This window comes from Hordeum vulgare, chromosome 2H (genome assembly GCF_904849725.1).
Source record: "Hordeum vulgare subsp. vulgare chromosome 2H, MorexV3_pseudomolecules_assembly, whole genome shotgun sequence".
Lineage (NCBI taxonomy): Eukaryota > Viridiplantae > Streptophyta > Magnoliopsida > Poales > Poaceae > Hordeum > Hordeum vulgare.
This window is the reverse complement of record NC_058519.1, coordinates 47863805-47884239: the sequence shown is the minus strand read 5'-3', so window position 1 is coordinate 47884239 and position 20435 is coordinate 47863805. Positions and strand designations below refer to the sequence as shown.

Below are 20435 nucleotides of genomic sequence, written 5' to 3'. Positions count from 1 at the left end.
CTTTCTACTTTCCAGCGCTACTAATAGGCTCCTACCTATAGGGTTTTTCCTAGTAGTGGTCATGCCGTTGTATAACGATCGTTCCGCCTTGACGCTGTCCAAGAGTGGACGTAACCTCTCACTATCGGCATCAAAGCGGTGCGCCGGTCGAGAGAGTGTCGTGTGCTACATGCCCAATTGAACATGTCTCCCGCATTCAAACGACTATAGATTGTCCGCCTACCTTCATTAAAACCGCACATATGCCGAAAAACCTACTCCGGCCAGACGTCCATTCATGAACTGACCGACATTAAACAAAATGTTGGTTGGCTCCTCGTGTTTGCCTGCTATTTAAAGGAGGCTAGAAGTCGGGTGAAGAACCACACCACACCTCTACTCCCCGTCTCCTCGTTGCACTATATTCTCCACACTATCGACGGCATCCGATGTGCAGGAAGAGGAGTTCTCTGGCATAAAAGCCTACTGGGTGACCCAGCGAGCCCCCCGGATACGAGCCAAGCAACTTGCTGCTCCACCTCCCTCGCCGCTCCAAGAGGAGCAAGTGGCTGCTCAAGTCAACACGTGGTTCAGCAACTCGCCGCTCCAAGCCAGCTCGCGGAGGAGTGGCAAGTTGCTCCAAGCCGACATTAGGGGGAGGGTACGGCGGCACGGTCATCGTGCCTGCCGTGGATGAGGTCGTGTCATACTGGTCCTCCCACGCTTGCGGCCGCACCATCTGCCGAAAGAAGCCGGCTTCATGGAGATCCACGAGGCAACGACCATGTCCGCGGCCGCCGCCAACTTTGAGGAAAGGTAGAACATGGGAGGCCGTCGTCGCTTGGATCCCCGGAAGGCCATCGCCGACGCGTGGTCGGCGTGCACAACCGGTATCTTGCCCTCCCGCAGCCCATCATCGTCTCCCGTCCGATGGGCCGCGTTGCCGAACAAAGGGAAGACGAAGGCTATTCTTCCTCTCTCGCTGAAGCATATACTTGCAGGGCTCCCGACATCCTGGCAAGCACGTTGTCGAACATGGGGACTACATGTCGTGGGAGTGGAGATCCACCATGGCCGACATTAGCTTAGTCCAGTATAATTTAGCTAATGTATGTCCAAAATGTAAATGTTGTCATCCGGTTTGCACGTGGTTCGTTCCGCTATTTTAAAATTTATTTGAATTGTATACGGACAGCGTTGTATGATCGGTTTTCACATCCATGTCCACGCATAGATTTCCGTATCCGCGGATGGATACAAAAGGAATTTTGTGGGTCGCGTTGGGGATGGGATGCTCTTACCCCGAACCAAACACATCCTAAAATGTTTTCTTGGCATCCCTCAAGAAAAGAATGTTGTCTTGGCTTGTACTACAACGGACGAAGATAGGGAACGCAGCAACACGATCAATATTTCTAACCCGTCGTGCATATGCGCGATCGTGCACATAGTTCATACATCAAATATGTCCCCAGATTATACATGCCCAAACTTCACGAACCGCGCGCAACCAAAAAGGGAAAGATGTCACCGGCGATCGAATCTCTCTGTCTAGAGCTTGAAGAGCTTCCTGAGGTTCATGGGCGATATGTACTTGCTGTCGCCGTCGACGATGTACTTGGCGAGCAGCACGTTGGCCTTCTCGCTGGGGTGATACGGGTCCCAGAAGACGTGGTTCTCCCGGTCGTCGCACATGCTGGACGTCGGCCCGCACGGCACGATCCCGGCGTACCTGCCGCCGTTGCCACAGCACGCCACGCTGGCCGTCCCGAACCCGTACTTCCTGTGGTTGGCGATGAGCTCCATCACCAGGTCGTACACGTTGGCCAGCAGGAACCTGCCCCCCGGCAGCCCGCCGGCGTTGAGCTCGATGAGGAGCTCCCGGAGCCGCCCGTTGTACTGCGCGGCGAGCGTGTTGGGCAGCTTCACGCACTCGTCGTCCTTGACCCGGTTCAGCGTCTTCTGGTACGGGATGCACCCCAGCGGCCCCACGTTGGCCACCACGAACTTGCGGGCGCCCAGCGCGTGCAGCCGCGTGAGCTGCTCCCGAAGGTGGATGATGAGGTCGTCGATGAAGCCGTCGGGGGACTCGGCCACGCGGGTGCCGGCGGACAGCACCGGCATCAGGTAGTTGTTGAGGAAGTCGTTGGACCCGACGGTGATGGAGAAGATGGCCTTCTTGTGGATGAACTCCCTCGCCTTGTCCTCGCCCAGCAGGCCGTCCAGCTGCCGCCGCGTGATGTTGAAGTAGTCCACCTGCACGTCCATGCCGATCCGGTTCACGAACACCCTGCCCGTCCCGTTCAGTATCCCGGCGCCGCCGGACGCGTAGTTCACGCCGTTGAGCAGCGCGCCGCCCGTCGTGTTCGGCGCCAGGAACGGCGGCGAGTAGTCCGCCTGGCCCAGCATCTCCCCTGAAAGATGGAATTCACTTCTGTTTAAGTGACAGGGTGATGGCTACTTGTGTTGTTTCTTAGGAAAAAACAGAGTGGTGGCAACTCTAAGCTCCTCGTACAAGGATAATATATTCAGTGCTTGAAAATGCTTCATGGTAGAAAGACCGAATTTACCAACCTATGATGTCGGCGATGGTCCTGCCGTTGGTGAAGCGGCCGGTGGGCGTCCCGCCGGAGGCGGCGAAGTCGATGCCGTTGGGGTTCATGTCGGCCTTGGACAGCGTGGAGAGGTAGTTGTTGTTGCCGGCGTCGACCAGCGAGTCGCCGAAGATGAAGGACGCTCCGGGCGTGTCCTCGTCCACGGTGTCCTGCCCTCTAACCCTCACCACCGCGGCCGCGCACAGCACCGCCACCATGGCCACGGCCACCGCCGCCGCCGAGCTCATTCTCCCCATGCAGATCAAGCCTCGAGCTAGCGAGCTAGTTAGCCGCAACGACAGCGCGCACGTACGAACTGAACTGACACCACAAGAAGCACGCGAGGGTATATAGGCAGCGATGGGCGCGTTAGGTGGTGCGGTCGATGACTAGCTCAAGACCTCCATGACCATGGGAGAAGAAGACACGGCTCGATGATCGACTGTGGCTTGTGGGTTTCGTGTGCAGTGGGGGTGCTTGATATGGAAGCTCAGTGGGGGAGGGTTTGGTTTGTTGGTTTGACGCATGTGGTGGACAGTGCTAGATATATGGTAGTTAAGCAAACAAGGGAACGTCTCACTCTCGTCGCGGCTCGGATACCTGGCGACGCATGCGCGCGACCGCGGGAGTCAGCAGGGACGGTTGATGCGCGCTGGGCGCTCCGGAAAAGCGGCGTCCTTTTTTCCTCTCCTGGCCCGGTTGGGTGGGGGGTTTAGGTGGTCTGAAATAACCAAACGATGATGTGCACGCGTGACATGGCCATGGGTACTCTCGTCGTTGTCTGGCAGATGGTTTCTATGGGGTTTTGTGGCCTTGTGGGAATATGGGTCGGTTCTTTTCATCTCATATTTTTTCAGAATCATAACTCTAATTCTGATATACAATTCAAAGAATCGTCTCACCAGCGAATTGTCTCTCTGATTTTTTGCTGTGATTTTAGCAACTAATTGTTGTATGAGTTGTGTGTTGAAATGTCTCAAACGCCTTCAGATTGAAATGATTGATGAATTGCAAACACTGGATTATTTCAAACGGTTTATGTCTAATATGAAAACAAAAACGACCTGCAAATCCTTGAAGTGGAGGACCGACGGGAAGGAGAGGAGGAGAAGGGGCAGCCTGTCTGAGGCAGCGGCGCATGAGCCTCCCGCCGACGGATCTGACGAGGCCAAGGCTGAGGTGTGGGGCGGCAGAGTAGGGTGGCGGCCGCCGTCGAGAAGTGGCAGCCCCGCGAGAAGGAGAGGAGGAGAAGGGGCTGGGGCGGTGGCGTAGGAGCCTCCCGCTGGCGGATCTGACGAGGCCGAGGCCGGGGTTTGGGGCGGCGACCGTCGGTGGATCTGACGACTGGCGGCTGCAACCCTAGCTCAAGAGTTGGGGGTGGGACGAGCACGAGCAGGGGGGGGGGGGGGGGGTAGTGGGGGAGGCTCGTTTTGGTTGCGTAGCGTTCTGGCCAGAGTGGAAATTTGGACGTAATTTGGTTGTCCAATAGGGGTAGCAGTTCAAAACGAAAGGTTTTCTTTTGAGGGGTTGGTTAAAATTGCGAGGTTCCCCCAATTCTAAAATGCACTACTAATTGTGGTAATTCTCACATGATTCCTCGGGAAGAAACAAGATCTTTTGCGATTATAATTTTCCAAACAGTAATTCTTCAGAATTGAGTCAAAAGAACCGACCCTATATACTACTCCATTCATCCCAAAATAAGTGACCTAAGAGCATCTACAGCCAGACCCCTCAAATCCGACCCTCAAACGCCCGCGGACGCGCCGAGGCACACCCACGGACGCATCCGGACGGTCCCTCATATTTCACTTCGTGCATCCACATACCTCATATTCGGAATCTTAAACCCATACAAAACCATGCACATCGATTATCCAATACAAATTGTTCGAATTCAATAGTTTTAAACAAAAGCAAACGATAACATAGTTCAACCAAACGGACATGTCAAAATGAAATCAATAACCAACAAGTGTTGTCGGTTCACTCGCCGATTGAGTTGGTCCACGCGTCCTGCTCCACCTGGGCATCCATCTCCGCCTGCATCCGGGCTGCCTCCTCCGCATACATCCTAACAACGATCGTCGCATGCATCCTGGCCTCCTGCTCCGCTGCCGTAGCCGTAGCCGCCCTGGACACCTCCAACACTCTACGATCGTTGATCTCTTTCTTCTTGTCCACAAGCCATTTTTCGGCATGTTCATCCAAAGTGGATTCATCCGCGAGCATGATTTTTTGCATCCTCCGCGCCGCGTGAGAGTTGCAACCTATCCTTCTCGAGCTAAATATCTCCAAATGTCTTGGTCTTGTGGTGTTCCCATTCGATCGCCACCTTTTGCTTCTCCAACTCGATCTTCTCCCTCTTATTTTGAAGTCGCGTCTCTTCCTTTATCTGATCCCACTCCATCCTCTCCCTTTGCCCGTCCAACATAAGCTTGTACCTCTCCTCTTTCTTGCTCTCCCTTGCCGAAAAAATGCCCATCCATGTGGACGACATGTTTGTTGTCACGACGTCACGGGCAATCCTTGCCTTCTCCCACTTAGTTCTCATGAGTAGTTGGTTATCCTTTGGCACGGTAGCTTTTCCTTTGGTGAAGAAAACATCGTCGTCATCATCGTCCAACCCAATGGATTGGTGGGAGCTTGAGCCATAATTCCTCTTCTTTCCGGTCTTGAGGTCGGCCACAACTTGTTGCCACTTTGGCTTGCCATCCAATAAGAGCCAACAATGGCTAAAAGTAAATGGCCTTTTCTCGGTCTTGTGATACAATGTGTACGCCACCACCGCCTAGCATACAAAATACGTATGAGCACAAGAATGAAAAACACATGAACATGTTGAAATGACGGTAAGATGAGGCGATCGAGCTTACATGAGTTGCCACTCCCATCCCACTTTCAGACCGTTTGGTCACTTGTGAGTAGTAACCGACGTACTTGCTCACTTCTCCTTATATGATCCCCATTGATGTTGGAGAGATGCCACATTGCGGGTGCTCACGATAGGATTTGACTCCACATACTCCTTCCGTTCATGATAGTCCATCCAAATCTTCTCCCAATATGTGCTCCCCTTTAGCTTGGTGCCAATTCTTGGATCCAATGTTGTGCTCAACCAAGATGGTGATGTTGAAAACAGCTTTGAGTTTGTGATATTCAAAACAACTTTGAGTTTGTGTTGTTGATACCAGTTTAGTTCAGCCTATTTTGGCTAGTTTGTGATGGCACTATGTAAGTTACATAATTATTGCAGATGATCAAGACTATGGCGATGATTTATGTTGTTTATGATTCTAGTTATAATGATGATGATTCTGTCATTTAGACTTTCATGCATGATCTTGTTTATGATCTTCTACTTATGATGATGATGAGGCTGTCATCTAAGGGTGACTCGGCGTCGACAAACCCCTAAATGCAACAACTAGGGCTTCAAACACAAGTTTCACAACAATCCAACAATAAAATAACACTACAAGCAGACCTTAGTTCAACAGAATCAAAGTTAACACATTACAAACCATAGTTCAATGCTACAGTAGTAACTTAGTTCAAAAGATTCAAACTTAACACATTACAAGGAGTACTCCATTACAAACTTAACAACTAAAGACAATGACCCACATGGTCATATGACAACACAAATTATTCTTCATCACAAATACCCTTGATGTCCTTCAGCTTCCTCTTGTTATTTTCACCTCCTTTCTTCACGTCAGCAATGCAACACTCCATAGCACTCTTTTCAATGCTCCACTTCTCCTTCTCTTTCATCAGCTCAGCAATGCAAAACATCCAGCTTCTCCTTCTCTTTCTTCAGGTCAGCCTAGCACGACTTCGGAGTCCTGTTATCAGTGCTCATCTTTTCCTTCTCTTTAAGATGATTGTGCATCATATTTCTAATGCAATCGCCTTGAGAAACATGAATGAACTTCAACTGGTCAATAACTGCCTTTAATTTGTCGATCTCAGCATCCTTTTCCATGCTGCTCTCACCATCATTCTGGTCATCTATCTGTGGCCTATGAGCATCATTCTCGTGATTTACCTGTGGCAGATTATCATGGGAAGCCAAGAGGTTGTCCACATCTTCAACAAGCTTCTCATAAGTCTTCCGCAACTCATTTTTCTGATCTGTAATACTATGCAAAGTAGATGAATGTTCCAGGCATGCAATTCTATTGTCATGCTTGCTATCCTCATACATAAGCCATAGTTTATTGAGAGCATTCTGCAGATGATCTGTCCACTCCTCATTTACCCACTGCACTAATCCACAATTGTTAACTCCCTGCAATAGAAAATAAATAGTTCAAACATGTTGTCACACATTAAAGATTTAGTTAAGTTAAAGTTACAGTTATGGTGTAGATTTAGTTAGATCAAGTCAACTGAACAACAATTATTCTGAGCATGTTCATACCGAGACTAAACAACAATTATTGTGAGCATTTCATCTAGAACAATGAACATGAACTATGAATCCTAGAACAGAATTGTTGTCAGAACAGAATTGTTAAACAACAATTTTGCCAACTTACTTCTACGACACAAGCAATGAACCTCCTCCTAGTGCTTATCCCCTCGAATGCTACACATTTCTTCGCTGGCTTGCCATGCTCGCACATCACCCCCAAATCGTCAGTAGCACCAGTGTACAATGGTTCATCTATTATAGCTGGGATCTGGTAAACAATAAAACTAGTTCAAAACGATCTTGGGGCACACAAACCCTAAATCCCAAAAGCATAAATTGAAACCATAAACCTAGTCCTGGCCGAACCAACTGACTTTAATAGGGGAGTCGTAGGAAGCGATGAACTGCACGTCGGAGTCCTCGCCTCAAGACAACATGGCGACCGACGACGAGCGAAGAGGAGAGGAAGCCGAGGGAGATTGCGAGAGCGAGAGAGGAACAGAGGAGCGAGTGAGGGGAGTGTGGAGTGGCGCGGCGCGGTCGGTCGGTCTGTTCGACATGAGGCGGCCAAGTCATTTCCACTTGACGGCTCGTTGCCCAGCCGTTAGGCCACAAAGGATGAAAACAGCCCCAGCTGTCGGAAAAACGGTCAAGCGCAGCAAATCGTTCAATCAGTGCATACTGCAATTTTTTTACTGAATACGTGGTGTTTTTCGCAAATGATTAGTGACCTCATGACTTTCTGCAATCAATGCCTCAAATGTGTGTGTGTGTGTGTGTGTGTTTTTTTTTTTTTTTTTTTTTTTTTTTGCAATTCACTCACCTACTACTACCAGGATTTTTCTTTTGCAACTAATCTACTAGGATCTATCCTTGCCCCGACAGCCATCACACCTGTTTCTGTTTGCAACTGTATAACCAGACTATCATGCACTCCAAGGCTCCAAGCTAGCCATGGTCCTCCACAGCAAGCAGCAGCACATGCAACAGCAACAAAAACCTCCAACTTTCCGGACGCAGACGCTGCACGCAAGAAAGAAAGGCCCGCACCGCCTCCGCACAGCGAGCTACTTGTTCTCTTGCACCTACACTTCGTGAGTCCACTGCTAGACTGTCACTTCATTCTGAAATTGGCTTGCCAGCCGTAGGAACGTATTCGTATCCAAGTCTGCCATAGATACCGATCTATTCCCTCTATCCCATGGTATAAAAAGCGTTTTTAACACTACACAAATGTTAAAAACACTATCATATTATGGGACGGAGGGACTATCATCCATGTGTCGTGACAACAACAACAAAGAGAAAAATACTCAAGTTACAAAGGAGCTTATATAGGCCTAGGATGCATAGATCAACCGTGCTAATGGAGTACCCCGCTGGCTAGTTAAGCTACTACATCTATACGTTGCATTAAGATTTCAAACCTATGTACTCCCTCCGTCCTAAAATAGGTGACTTTAATTTTATACCGAGCCAATTATTTCGGAGTAATCTGCATCTTAATTATCACTAGTAGTATCCTACTTTCCGAGACATGCCATTGCCATGCATCAATCACGCACCAAGAGGTTCCTTCTCCACCAGCACCACGGCGGTCTTGCTGCTGACCTCGAGGAGCAGCTTCACGACGGACCTCATCGACGGCCGGTTGATCGGGAGGCTGGAGGCGCAGAGCAGCGCGACGCCGAGCACCCTGCGCATCTCGTCCCTGCAGGTGCAGGACTCGCCGGCGAGCCTCGGGTCCAGCACCGAGTCCGGACCCTCGCGCTCGACGCCGCCGCGCACCCACCTCACCAGGTCCTTGTCGCCGAGCTCCGGCCCCACGGCCCTCTTGCCGGTCACCAGCTCCAGCATCACCACGCCGAAGCTGTACACGTCGCTCTTCTCCGTGATGCGCAGCGTGTACGAGTACTCTGCAGTTCAGATCACGGTCATCAGTTCATCGGCGAATTAATAAAGACCGGGTTAAAGAAGCGCGTTGGCGTCTCACCGGGAGCGATGTAGCCGCAGGAGCCGGCGATGGCTGACACGGCGTCCGGGCCGCGGCTGCCGTCGATGACCCTGGCGACGCCGAAGTCGGCGACCTTGGCGCCGAACTCGGCGTCCAGCAGGATGTTGTTGGACTTGACGTCCCGGTGCACGATCGGCGGCGCGCAGTCGTGGTGGAGGTACGAGAGCCCCTCCGCGGCGTCGACCATGATCCTGCGCCGCGTCGGCCAGTCCAGCAGCCCCCCCTTGCCGCCGTGGAGGAGGTCGCCCAGGCTGCCGTTGGTCATGTACTCGTAGACCAGCAGCCCGCGGTCGCCGCTGCGGAGGCAGCACCACAGCTTCACGATGTTCTTGTGCCGGATCCTGCCCAACGTCGCCACCTCGGCCTCGAACGTGTCCTTCATGCCGTCCTTGTCTTTCCTCGCCGCGCCGGCACCGCCGACACGCCGCAACTTCTTGACGGCCACGACATCGTCGTTGGCAAGGACGGCCCTGTACACCTTGCCAGCCGCGCCCGTGCCGACCACGTTGTTCTCGTCGTCGAGGCAGCTCAGGAGGTCCTCCTCGTCGAACTCCACCTTGTGGAACGACGTGACCACCCACTTGTTGCCGCCGGCCTCCGCGCCGCCGCGCCTCTTGTACTGGCTCTGGCTCCGGTACTTGTACCAGAACCACGCGACCCCAAGGATGAGTATGGCGACGGCAATGGTGAGCACGGACTCTACGCTCCCGACGAGGCTGTGGCGGCGGGCGGTTGCTCTCCGCGCGGCGGGGCATGCGCCGCGGCAGAGGGCCGGGTTGCCCAAGAAGCTGTCATCGTAGATGTCGCCGGAGAACAGAGGAGACAAATTGCCGGCGAGCCGGTTGTTGGACAGGTTGAACATGCTCAGCTTAAGGTTCTCCAGTTGCACAGGCACGTCGCCGGTCAGCCGGTTGTTGGACAGGTCAAGCGAATTCAGCACAGGGAGCTCCCCCAGCTCCGGCGGGATGTTCCCGGTGAGACGGTTATGTGCAAGGTCGAGCTGTGTAAGCCTCTGCCACCGTCGAACACCATGTGGCAGCTCGCCGGAGAACGAATTGTTCCGTAAATCAAGCCGGGCGAGCGCGGACAAATCAGCGAGTGACGCCGGCAGAGCACCAGAAAACCCGTTGTTGGCGGCCGACAGCTCGACCAGCCTTGTCAGGCTGCCTATCTGCGCCGGCAGCACGCCGGCGAAGTGGTTGTCGGATATCAGCAGCTGCGACAGGTTCTTCGCCAAGGCAATGGTTGGCCCCACGGTGCCGGACAGAGCGTTGCCGGCGAGCTCCAGAAGGTACAGGCGTGGCAGGCCCCATATGTCACGCGGCACGGCTCCGGACAGCCGATTGTTCGGCAGCCGCACACGCGTCAGCGTCCGGCATTGCCCCAGCTCCGCCGGAATCGAGCCCGCGAGCTCGTTGTTCAGAATCAGAAGCTGCTCCAGCTTCCCCGCGCTGCACAGCGTCGCCGGAATGCGGCCGGAAATTCGGTTGTCCGACAAGTCGAGGAACTTGAGCGGGCAGTTCTTCCCGAACTCCGGCGGCAACTCCCCGACGAGGCGGTTAGTGAACAGCCTCAAGTCGCTCAACGCAGGCGCCCTCTCCAGCGTCGACGGCACAGGGCCTGACAGATCGTTCTCGTACAGGTGCAAGCTCTCCAGCCTCGGCGCGAGAAACAGGTCCGCCGGTATCTCGCCGGACAGCCTGTTCATGGCGGCGTCCAAGAACCTGAGCTTCTTGAGCCCGCCCAGTCCCCCCGGCAGCCTCCCGGAGAGGTTGTTCTTGTAGAGCTCGATCTGGACGAGGTTCTCCAAGCGCCCGATGCTCTCCGGGATCTCGCCGGTGAGGTTGTTGGTGGAGAGGTCGAGGTTGACGAGGCTCCTCAAGCTGCCGAGGGAAGACGGTATCTGGCCGACGAGGCAGCACCCAGCGAGCCACAGCACGCGGAGGCGCGGCAGCCCGTCGGGGAAGGCGTCCGGCAGAGACGACGGCGCGAAGGGGTTGTACGCGAGCAGGAGCTCCTCGAGGGAGCTGACATTTGCCAAGAACGCCGGGAACTCGCCGGAGAGGTCGTTGCCGGCGAGGCTGAGCGTGGCGAGCGAGGCGAACCCGGCGGCGTAGCTCCTGGGCACGTCTCCGGAGAAGGCGTTCCCGGCGAGGTCGAGGTGCCGCAGTGACGGCAGCGCGGCGAGGCAGGCGGGGAGGGGGCCGGCGAGCGAGTTGTAGGAGAGGTCGAGGCGCGAGAGGGATCTCAGCGAGCAGAGCTGGGTCGGGAACTCTCCGGCGAGGGAGAGGTTGGAGAGGAGGAGCGAGGCGACGGACGGGTCACCGGGGGACCGGCAGAGCACGTACGGCCAGCGGCACAGGGAGAGGGATAGGGACGGGTCCCATGCCGCGAGCGCGGAGGCGGGGTCGGAGAGGGCGGCCTTGGCGGCGAGCAGGGCGGTGAAGTCGGCGGGGAGGGACGCTGCGGCGGCGGCGGTGACGGGGAGGAGGCACAGGAGGAGGAGGGGGAGCAGGGGAGTCATGGCATTGGTGTGGGGTGAGAGCGGAGAAGTGGAGGAAGTGGTGGTGGTGGTGGGTTTTAACTGCTGTTCTTCGCGAAGCTCTCAACTGCACAGCAAAACTGCAGCGGAACCAGGCTTCTGCTTCTGTCCTTGCTTTCGTTTCCGGCGTCTGAATTTCTGGCCATTGTTGTACAGTAAACCTGTGTAGCGTGCCTTGTGCAGGCCGGGCTCTAGCGAGCCCGGTATTCGAACGCAATATTTACACACGGCAGAAAAGCCACAGCGCCCACGGCACAGCACACGGCAGAAAAGTTGGAATATTTTCTGTGAATACACATACGCACGTATCATGTATACTACGGTCTACGTACGCGTGCAATTCTGTAGCAATACACTTTCAGAGGTGGCGCGCAATAAAAAAGGACAAATGTGTACCTCAAAATAGACCTTTTTGGGTTGGTGGGCAGGGATTTTGTTTTCTTTGTGTAGCTTACAAATCACGATATAGTTTTAAACATTTTTTTTTACAGATCCGTAATATACACGTACGAGAATTCATATAATTGTTTTCAAAACATTTAAAATGTTTTTTTAAATGGTAAAACCCCTCGAGCTTTCTTTAGGATTGGCTTGGCAAGAGGTAATATCACCGGTGGTGCTTAAACTTGTCATTGATGTTCACTTTGGTGCATGAACTTGAAAAATACACCGAATCGCTTCTAGAACTTGGTACAAGCGTTCAAATACAGTGACAATCCTATCTATATGACTTATAATGCGTTGACGTGACACGCACAAAGGAAAAAAACTGTTAAAATTTGTTGTGCAAATGATTTGAACTAGCTTCTAGGGATAGTGGACAATGTGTGCTAGACGCCCCTCCAATTAAGATTAGGTGTACAAAGTGTCTAAACGTCATATCTATATAAACCAACTGACCCGTATGTTTTTTAGAGATACCCGTATGGTTTCAATGGGTTCAAATCAGTGCGGTCAATGTTAGTTTTTTTTCTTAGTTTTATAAAAAGTATGTAAATTATGATGATAGTAATAAATATAAAGTTAAAATACTAGTGTGTTATAAATATTATACATATGAAATATAACTTATATAGCATAATGTTCAAGTAATTTTAAATAGTATTAATCTACTATTTTTAGACAAATCATACAAACTAAATTGTATTTCTTGTTATAAAAATGTTTGTATAGTTTATAATATCATAAAGAAAAATCACAATTTAGAATTATTTTTTTAATTATAAAATTTTTTAAATATTTATATGCACATTTTGAAATTCCTAAGTTTGTTGTTATAGAAATTTTTGCATAACAAAAAATATTCATACCAATGCAAAATTTAAAAATATTCTATTATTATAAATATTTACATCTGACTATATATCAGTTATGTAAAAGTTATGAATATGTGTCACAAGTGAAAGTTATTACAAGCAAATATTAATAAAAGTGTGAATATTTTTAAAAATTACTTGAAAAATTTATAAAAATTAGTTGAAAGGTAGATTTCCCAATTCACACCCGAACAATTGTTTGTAAGCGTCTTGTTCGTCTTTGGCCTTTCCGAAACAGAAAAATTTGCTTTCATTGAAATTTATCTTCAAACCCGATAACTGTTCGAATAAGCATAAAACGAGTTTCATGTTCTTGGCTTTCTCCACATCATGTTCCATAAAGAGAATCATGTCATCAGCATACTATAGAATGGGCACTCCACCATGAACAAGATATAGCACTAGTCCACCTACTAGGCCCTCCTCTTTTGCCCTTCCTACCATAATTGCCAATATATGTGCCACCATGTTGAACAATATAGGAGACATAGGATCCCCGTGTCTGAGACCCTTATGCGTTTGGAAGTAGTGACCTATATCATCATTCACTTTTACTCCAATGCTGCCTTTTTGTATAAAGGAATCGACATGCTTCCTCCATAGCTCATCGAAACCCTTCATACGTAAGGCTTGCTGCAAGAAAGTCCATTTAACTTTATCATATGCTTTCTCAAAATCCACTTTGAAGATTACCCCATCTAGTTTCTTCGAATGAATTTCATGCAAAACTACCACCGCCCTTCTAGTATGTTGCGGTCAGGCATGTAGGCTATTTGAATTGGTTGCACCATAGAATGTGCAATTCTCGTTAGCCTGTTCGTTCCCACCTTAGTGAAAATTTTAAAGCTGACATGGAGCAGGCAAATAGGTCGGAACTGCTCAATGCGCACCGCCTCCTTCTTCTTTGGTAACAACGTTATCGTTCTAAAGTTAAGGTGGAATAACTGCAGGTGGACATTGAACAGATCATGGGACATTGGCATAAGATTAGCTTTAACTATATGCGAGCATATTTTATAAAACTCAGCCGGAAAGCCATCCGGTCGAGGAGCCTTGTTATTTTTCATTTGAACTATGGCATCAAACACCTCTTTCTCCGAAAATGGTGTGGTTAGAATCACATTCTCATCATCTCTGAGTTGAGGAACATTTGAAACCAAGTGCTCATCCATAGAGACAAAGCTTTCATCTGGAGCCCCAAATAGTTGTTTATAGTAATCTGAGATATACAACTTTAGGTTCTCATCTCCTACTATTGTACCCTCATCTTGTTCAAGCTAGGAAATTTTCTTTTTCCTATGTTTTCGGTTTGCAATCAAATGGAGAAACTGAGTGTTATCATCGCCTTGAACGAAAGCCCGCACTTTAGTTCTAAGTGACCGCTTCATTTCTTCTTCTCGAAGGAGCTCACGTAATCTCTGCTCCGCCTCGTTTCTCGATGCCCTTTTATTCGCATCTAATAAACAGGTCCTGGCTTTGAGATCAAGCTCATTCGTAAGTTTGAGAAGCCTCTCCTTCTCAACCTTATAAATACCATACTCATTCTTGGCCCAACCCCTTAAGAACTGTCTCAAGTGCCTAATTTTATTCTGCCATCTTTTAACATTAGACCTCCCTCCAGACTCGATAGCCCATTCCCTGGCTATCATATCAATGAATTCTTCTCTCAGAAACCAAGCTGTTTCAAAAGAGAAACCACTCTTGTTTCCTATATGAGTCGCTTCACGTGAATCGACTAGCAGAGGAGTGTGATCAGAAATGGCTCTTTGTAAAGCACGAACCATTACCAGAGGGAACTTCTGTTCCCATTCGACACTGGTAAGGACCCGGTCCAACTTTTTAAAAGTTTGGTTTTGCAAAGAATTTGCCCAGGTAAAATTTCATCCCGAGAGTTCAATCTCTCTCAAGTTTAGGCTCTCGATAACCTTGTTAAACATAAATGACCATCTGCCATCAAAATTATCGTTATTATTTTCCTCCCTTTTTTGGATAATGTTAAAATCATCCCCGACTAATATAGGTAATCTGTCATCGCATATATGCACCAGATCTGCAAGGAAATCCGGTTTGAACTATGGTTGAGCTGCTCCATAGACAACTACTAGTGCCCATTGAAAACCATCACTCTTAGACCAAACCCTGAATTTAACAGCAAACTCCCCAAGTATCAGTTCTCTCACTTGAAGAGTCTCGCATTTAACTCCAAGTAAGATCCCACCAGACCTTCCTCTTGGAGGGAGATAGTGCCAATCAAAATCCACACCTCCTGATAAGGTGCTTAGAAATTGAGAAGTAAAACTATCATGTCATGTCTCCATTAGCGCTATAAAATCCAACTTATGTTCTAGTTTGACTATGCAAGGTATCTTATTTTAGCCAAGTCCTTTAGACCTATCCTATTCCAAAAGATTCCTCTCATCCTGCATCATGAATTATTTTGGCCGTCCGAAATCTAGCACTTCTACGCTCCACGGATGTCGGATACACCTTCCGCCTCCACGCTCGTTTGGGTTTCTCTTGCCCAACAACCTGGTCCATATAACCGGGGTGCGGCGAAGCAAGAATCTCATATTGCAGCGGAGCCATATACTTCTCTTAACCACTCTTTGCGACCCCCTCCTTTGCCTCATTCGAAGGAACTAGATCATCACACAAAGAATTTAGTGTATCAATACCAAGTGCATTAATTCCAGAATCTTTCATTGGTTTCACAACAACGTTATTTCAAACTAAATCCAAGGCCCTATCAACCTCTAAATCAAGTAGATCATTGATTGGGTTTGAAATTTCTTTGCTCGTATTACCCAACGTGACACCAACTAAATCAACATTATTCATAATTTCTTGATCAGAAAACTGTAGAATAGAATGTGCCCTATTAACTGCCATACATGTCATCGCTTTGATGTCACGAAGCTTAGCCACCCGCATTGCTCGACCCATCTGCAAGGCATCAACATCTGGTTGGGACTGAAGCCTTAGACTGGACCTTCTGTCATCACTTGCCGAATTCAGAATCCATCAAAGGTGATGACATCTTCTATAGTGTGCCCTCTTGGAGTTTGGCCACCTGCCATGCTTCCCACAATGCCCGACTTAGACCTGAGTGTGGTGAAGTTTGCCTCCAAACGCCCAACAGAGAGCTTCGACCCTAGGCCCGAAGAGATAATGCCAGCAGCCATGTTCCCCGCGACGCCAAATAATCCCTGGGAAGGCTCTGGAATCACATACGACTGCCCAGTAGTGGCAGAACTCTGCTTGTCCACTACAGAAGGAGTCGAGACAACCTCCTTAGCTCCCAGTCCAGCACTCAACACTGAACCCGATGCCATCTGCCCATGATTCCTTGCTCCTGGGAGATACTCTTGTAAGGATACTGAATGTAGGTTATTGTAACACCCAAGATGCGATCCTATCCTTATTTTTGGCACGAGGGCCTCGACAGGGATAGAAGCGCATCTTGTTGTTTTGCAAGAATGGACAGCGTTACAAGTACATGTACAGAAGATATGAGTATATGGAATTAGATTACACTCACCACAAGATACAACATGAACATCTCAATACACCAATACATTCAAACATCAAGTAGAAGAGCAAAGTATGACTACGGACAAAAACAAACGATAAAAGAACGACGTTCATCCTGTCGGACTGGAACCCATCCTAGATCGATGATGAAGAAGAAGAAGAAACTCCAAATAGCACCATCATCGCACTCACGTCAAAGTATCGCTTTACCTGTACCTGCAACTCTCGTTGTAGTAATCTGTGTGCCACAGGGTGTGAGCAATCTCATTCCCAAAGGTATCAAGACTAGCAAAGCTTAACGTGTGAGATAAGGTTAAGTGGTGAGTCTGCAGTAAGCGACTAAGCTTTTATTTGAGTGGCTAACTTACGACTACCAGAATAAAAGGGGGATGATCTATGCATAACGGATGTGAACTAATGATGATCAAATGAATGATCCTGAACACCTACTTAAGTCAGACATAACCCCATCGTGTCCTCTTCCGGATATGAAACTCACGAGAAGAGACGGTCACGTTTACGCACACATTTGGCATATTTTAATTAAGTTTACTTCAAGTTTTCTATGACCAGGTCTTAAAAAAAGTTTCCAAGTTTCCACATAACTGCGGGCATGACATTCCGAAAGATTTAACCCTGCACGGGTGCTCCAACTAGTCCATCACAAACTACCACAAGTTGCGTCGGAAACCTTGACTACGGAAAACCCGTGATCTCCTCGGATTCCTAGTGGAAAACCTCAACCACGAGATAGCCCAAAGTATCCTCGGAATTTCTCGTACAAGGCACTCGAGAAAGGTAAAACAAGTCTAGCAAGGCCGCCCGACGTGTTGACGATCCCGATAGGAGTCGCGCATCTCGTTCTCAGGACACGACGGATAAGCAATACATACGGTGGCTGGATAGAAATCCCCCGAGTTGCCCCGGGTGGCCCCGCAAGTGGCTCTATTTTGGGACCAACACCATCAACATTGCCCCCTTGTATTATGTTGAATTACTCCTCGGGTAGCGCTAACTCCCTATGCGTCAATTATTATCAGTATTATTATGTTGGGAAAATATAGTACTAATGTTGGGCCTTGCCAGACCAGTTTTATCCCAGAACGAAAGTCAAGGGTGTCCCCATAACAACCTCAAGTATGTTAGGAGCGCTCAATTGTGGAACATAACACCGGTTCACAAGTATCTAGGGCGGCAAAGATGGAACAAAACATCAGGCTAGAACACCAAGCCTTCCACCTTTTACCAAGTATATATGTGCATTAAATTAATTAGCAATAATATGGTGATATAACAAGGAACCCATGTTTTCACATGGAAGCAACTGCACCTGCAACTACCAAAGCTATAAGAAAGCTGAGCAAGCAGCAACATAGCCAAACAGTGGTTTGCTGGGTTGTGGAAAGGCTAGAGGCTTTTCATGGCAATGTTGGGAGACTGACATTTAAGTGGTAGGTAGTGAGACATAGCGAAAGAAACGAGACAACTAGCATGGCAGTGATAGTAATGCTTTCTAGGGAAATGGTCATCTTGCCTGTGATCCCTCTTGGAAGAAGAACAAACCTGTGAAGCAGACGAACTAACGTAGTCAACTGGATCCTCATACTCCGAAGCGGTTCGGAACTCTGTCGAGAAGAAACAATCCGGAACAACAATCAACACATGATAACACCACAACACATGCATGACATGATGCACAAACAAATATGATGTATGTCCGATTTAATTATGCAAGACACGACATGGCAATTCACAACAATCAAACACTACACATTAAGTGAAATATGCAACGAGTTGCATATCGACGAAACTCCACATTTTAATTTCTTAGTTCACACCTGTTTTGGTACACGACAATATTAAATGTTGTTAACATGGCAAGAGGTGACGCATGAATAAACTATACTATCTAGGCATTTTAAATGAGGTCGAAAACAACATGTAGCATCTCCCAAATAACCCATGTGTTAATTTCGAAATTGGTCCAGATCTGTACTAAACATATATTATATTTATTAAACAGCAAAATAAAGTGGTTCGTGTGATTCTACACATCATTCTAGTCGATTTAGATATATAGATCATATGAAATGGAGCTACGGTCTAAAAGATATGAGCATCACAAGATAGTATGACATGAATGGTATGCAATGACAAACCCAAGCATGCAAATCGTGGATGCAACGGGATATTATGAAACTACATGATATTCTAATCAAGTTTCATATATGTCACGTTCAAAACGGAGCAACGGTTAAACAATTACAAGCAATACAAGATAAAGCTATAATCTTTCAAAAACAGCAACATGACATATTCTACACCCCAAAACAAAAAGTTACAGGAGTCTAAAATGCTCAAACAAGACATGAGGCAGTAGTGGACAAGATACACAACAACCCTCTACTAATAGCAAGTTGCATGGAAGCATAGGTCGCTAGGAAAAGAGCTCACAAAATGGTAAGTTGAACACAGTTTCAGACTTAATGAAAATATCAGTTTTAACAGTGCAGTTTTTAACATGGTGGCATATTGGCAACAGTAAAACTATATGTTAGAGTGCACATATTGGCATGAAACTTAACAGCATGCTATAGTACAACATGCACTACAAATAAATTCATTGCACCAACCACATAGGACCTAGAGATTCATGGCAATCATTAGAAACATAGCAATAAAATAAACATATTCGAGACTTAGAAATATTTAGAATTCTCAAAACAGCACTATTTTTATAGCATGTTGGCAACAAGAAAATAACCCCTAAACATGGATTTCTATAGCAACCAAACATACGAGGGGCTAGTACACATGTCCAAGAGCATATCTTCTGTTCGAAATTAATTCATATCATGCATGGATTAAATCACACAAAATAAACAAAAGGGCATCATGGCAAAAATAACATGCACATAAACTTGCTCAAAAGACAAAACTAAATGCACAGATAAATTCTATGGATTTTTCTACCCCAAAATCATATATAATATATGATTTTTTACTATAAAACGAATGACACCACATTTATGCAAGATTAGGACATAATCTGTTTTAGCAAGTTGTTTATGCCAACTGAATGCAAACATCACGATTAAAATTATGCGCAATGCAAAATCATTATGCAAATGACAAGAAAACAGCATATTAAACATTTTTATCATTGCGACAGCTCGATATTGCGAATCTACACGAAATTCTACACGTTTCACATATATAAAACATTTTGATCCATCATACGTCTCCAACGTATCTATAATTTTTGATGGTTCCATGCTATTATCTTGTCAAACTTTGGATGTTTTGTATGCATTTTATATCTTTTTTGGGACTAACTTATTAACTCAGTGCCAAGTGCCAGTTCCTGTTTTTCCGTGATCTTGACCTTTTTCACAGGAGAATATCAAACGGAGTCCAAACGGAATAAAACCTCTGAAAAGATTTTTTTCCGGAACAGAAGATACGCAGGAAGCTTGAGAACCAAAGCAAAGGGTCTCGGGGGAGGCCACAAGCCCCCTAGCCGCGACCTTGGGGGGGGGGGCGCCTAGCAGGCTTGTGGGCCCCCCGTGGCTCCTTTGCGCTACTTCTTCCGCCTATAAATCCTCGAAAAATCTGAAACCATGAGAGAGAGCCACGAAAATACTTTTCCGCCGCCGCAAGCTTCTGTCTCCGCAAGATCCCATCTGGGGCACGTTCTGGTGCCCTGCCTGAGGGGGGATTCGGACACGAAGGGCTTCTTCATCAACACCATTGCCTCTCTGATGATGCGTGAGTAGTTCACCATAGACCTTCGGGTCCATAGCTAGTAGCTAGATGGCTTCTTCTCTCTCTTGGATCTTCAATACAAAGTTCTCCATGATCTTCATGGGGATCTATCCGATGTAATCCTCTTTTGCGGTGTGTTTGTCGAGATCCGATGAATTGTGGATTTATGATCAGATTATCTATGAATCTTATTTGAGTTTCTTCTGATCTCTTATATGCATGATTTCATATCCTTGTAATTCTCTTCGAGTTATGGGTTTTGTTTGGCCAACTT

At 47.9% G+C, this 20435-nt stretch overlaps 2 protein-coding genes and 1 pseudogene across 2 annotated transcripts; all 3 read right to left on the bottom strand.

Annotated features, from left to right (window-relative positions):
• Window positions 1-1365: 1365 nt before the first annotated feature.
• Window positions 1366-3036, bottom strand: LOC123424798 (GDSL esterase/lipase At2g23540-like). Its single transcript, XM_045108493.1, has 2 exons — window positions 2554-3036; window positions 1366-2393 (listed from the first exon to the last, which is right to left on the bottom strand). The coding sequence occupies exons 1-2, from the start codon at window positions 2828-2830 to the stop codon at window positions 1531-1533; spliced, it is 1140 nt and encodes a 379-aa protein (XP_044964428.1). The 5' UTR covers window positions 2831-3036; the 3' UTR covers window positions 1366-1530.
• Window positions 3037-6080: 3044 nt separating this feature from the next.
• Window positions 6081-7553, bottom strand: LOC123425361 (annotated as a pseudogene).
• Window positions 7554-8293: 740 nt separating this feature from the next.
• Window positions 8294-11654, bottom strand: LOC123424797 (receptor-like protein kinase HSL1). The gene is made up of 2 exons (XM_045108492.1): window positions 8987-11654; window positions 8294-8909 (listed from the first exon to the last, which is right to left on the bottom strand). The coding sequence occupies exons 1-2, from the start codon at window positions 11529-11531 to the stop codon at window positions 8551-8553; spliced, it is 2904 nt and encodes a 967-aa protein (XP_044964427.1). The 5' UTR covers window positions 11532-11654; the 3' UTR covers window positions 8294-8550.
• Window positions 11655-20435: the final 8781 nt, after the last annotated feature.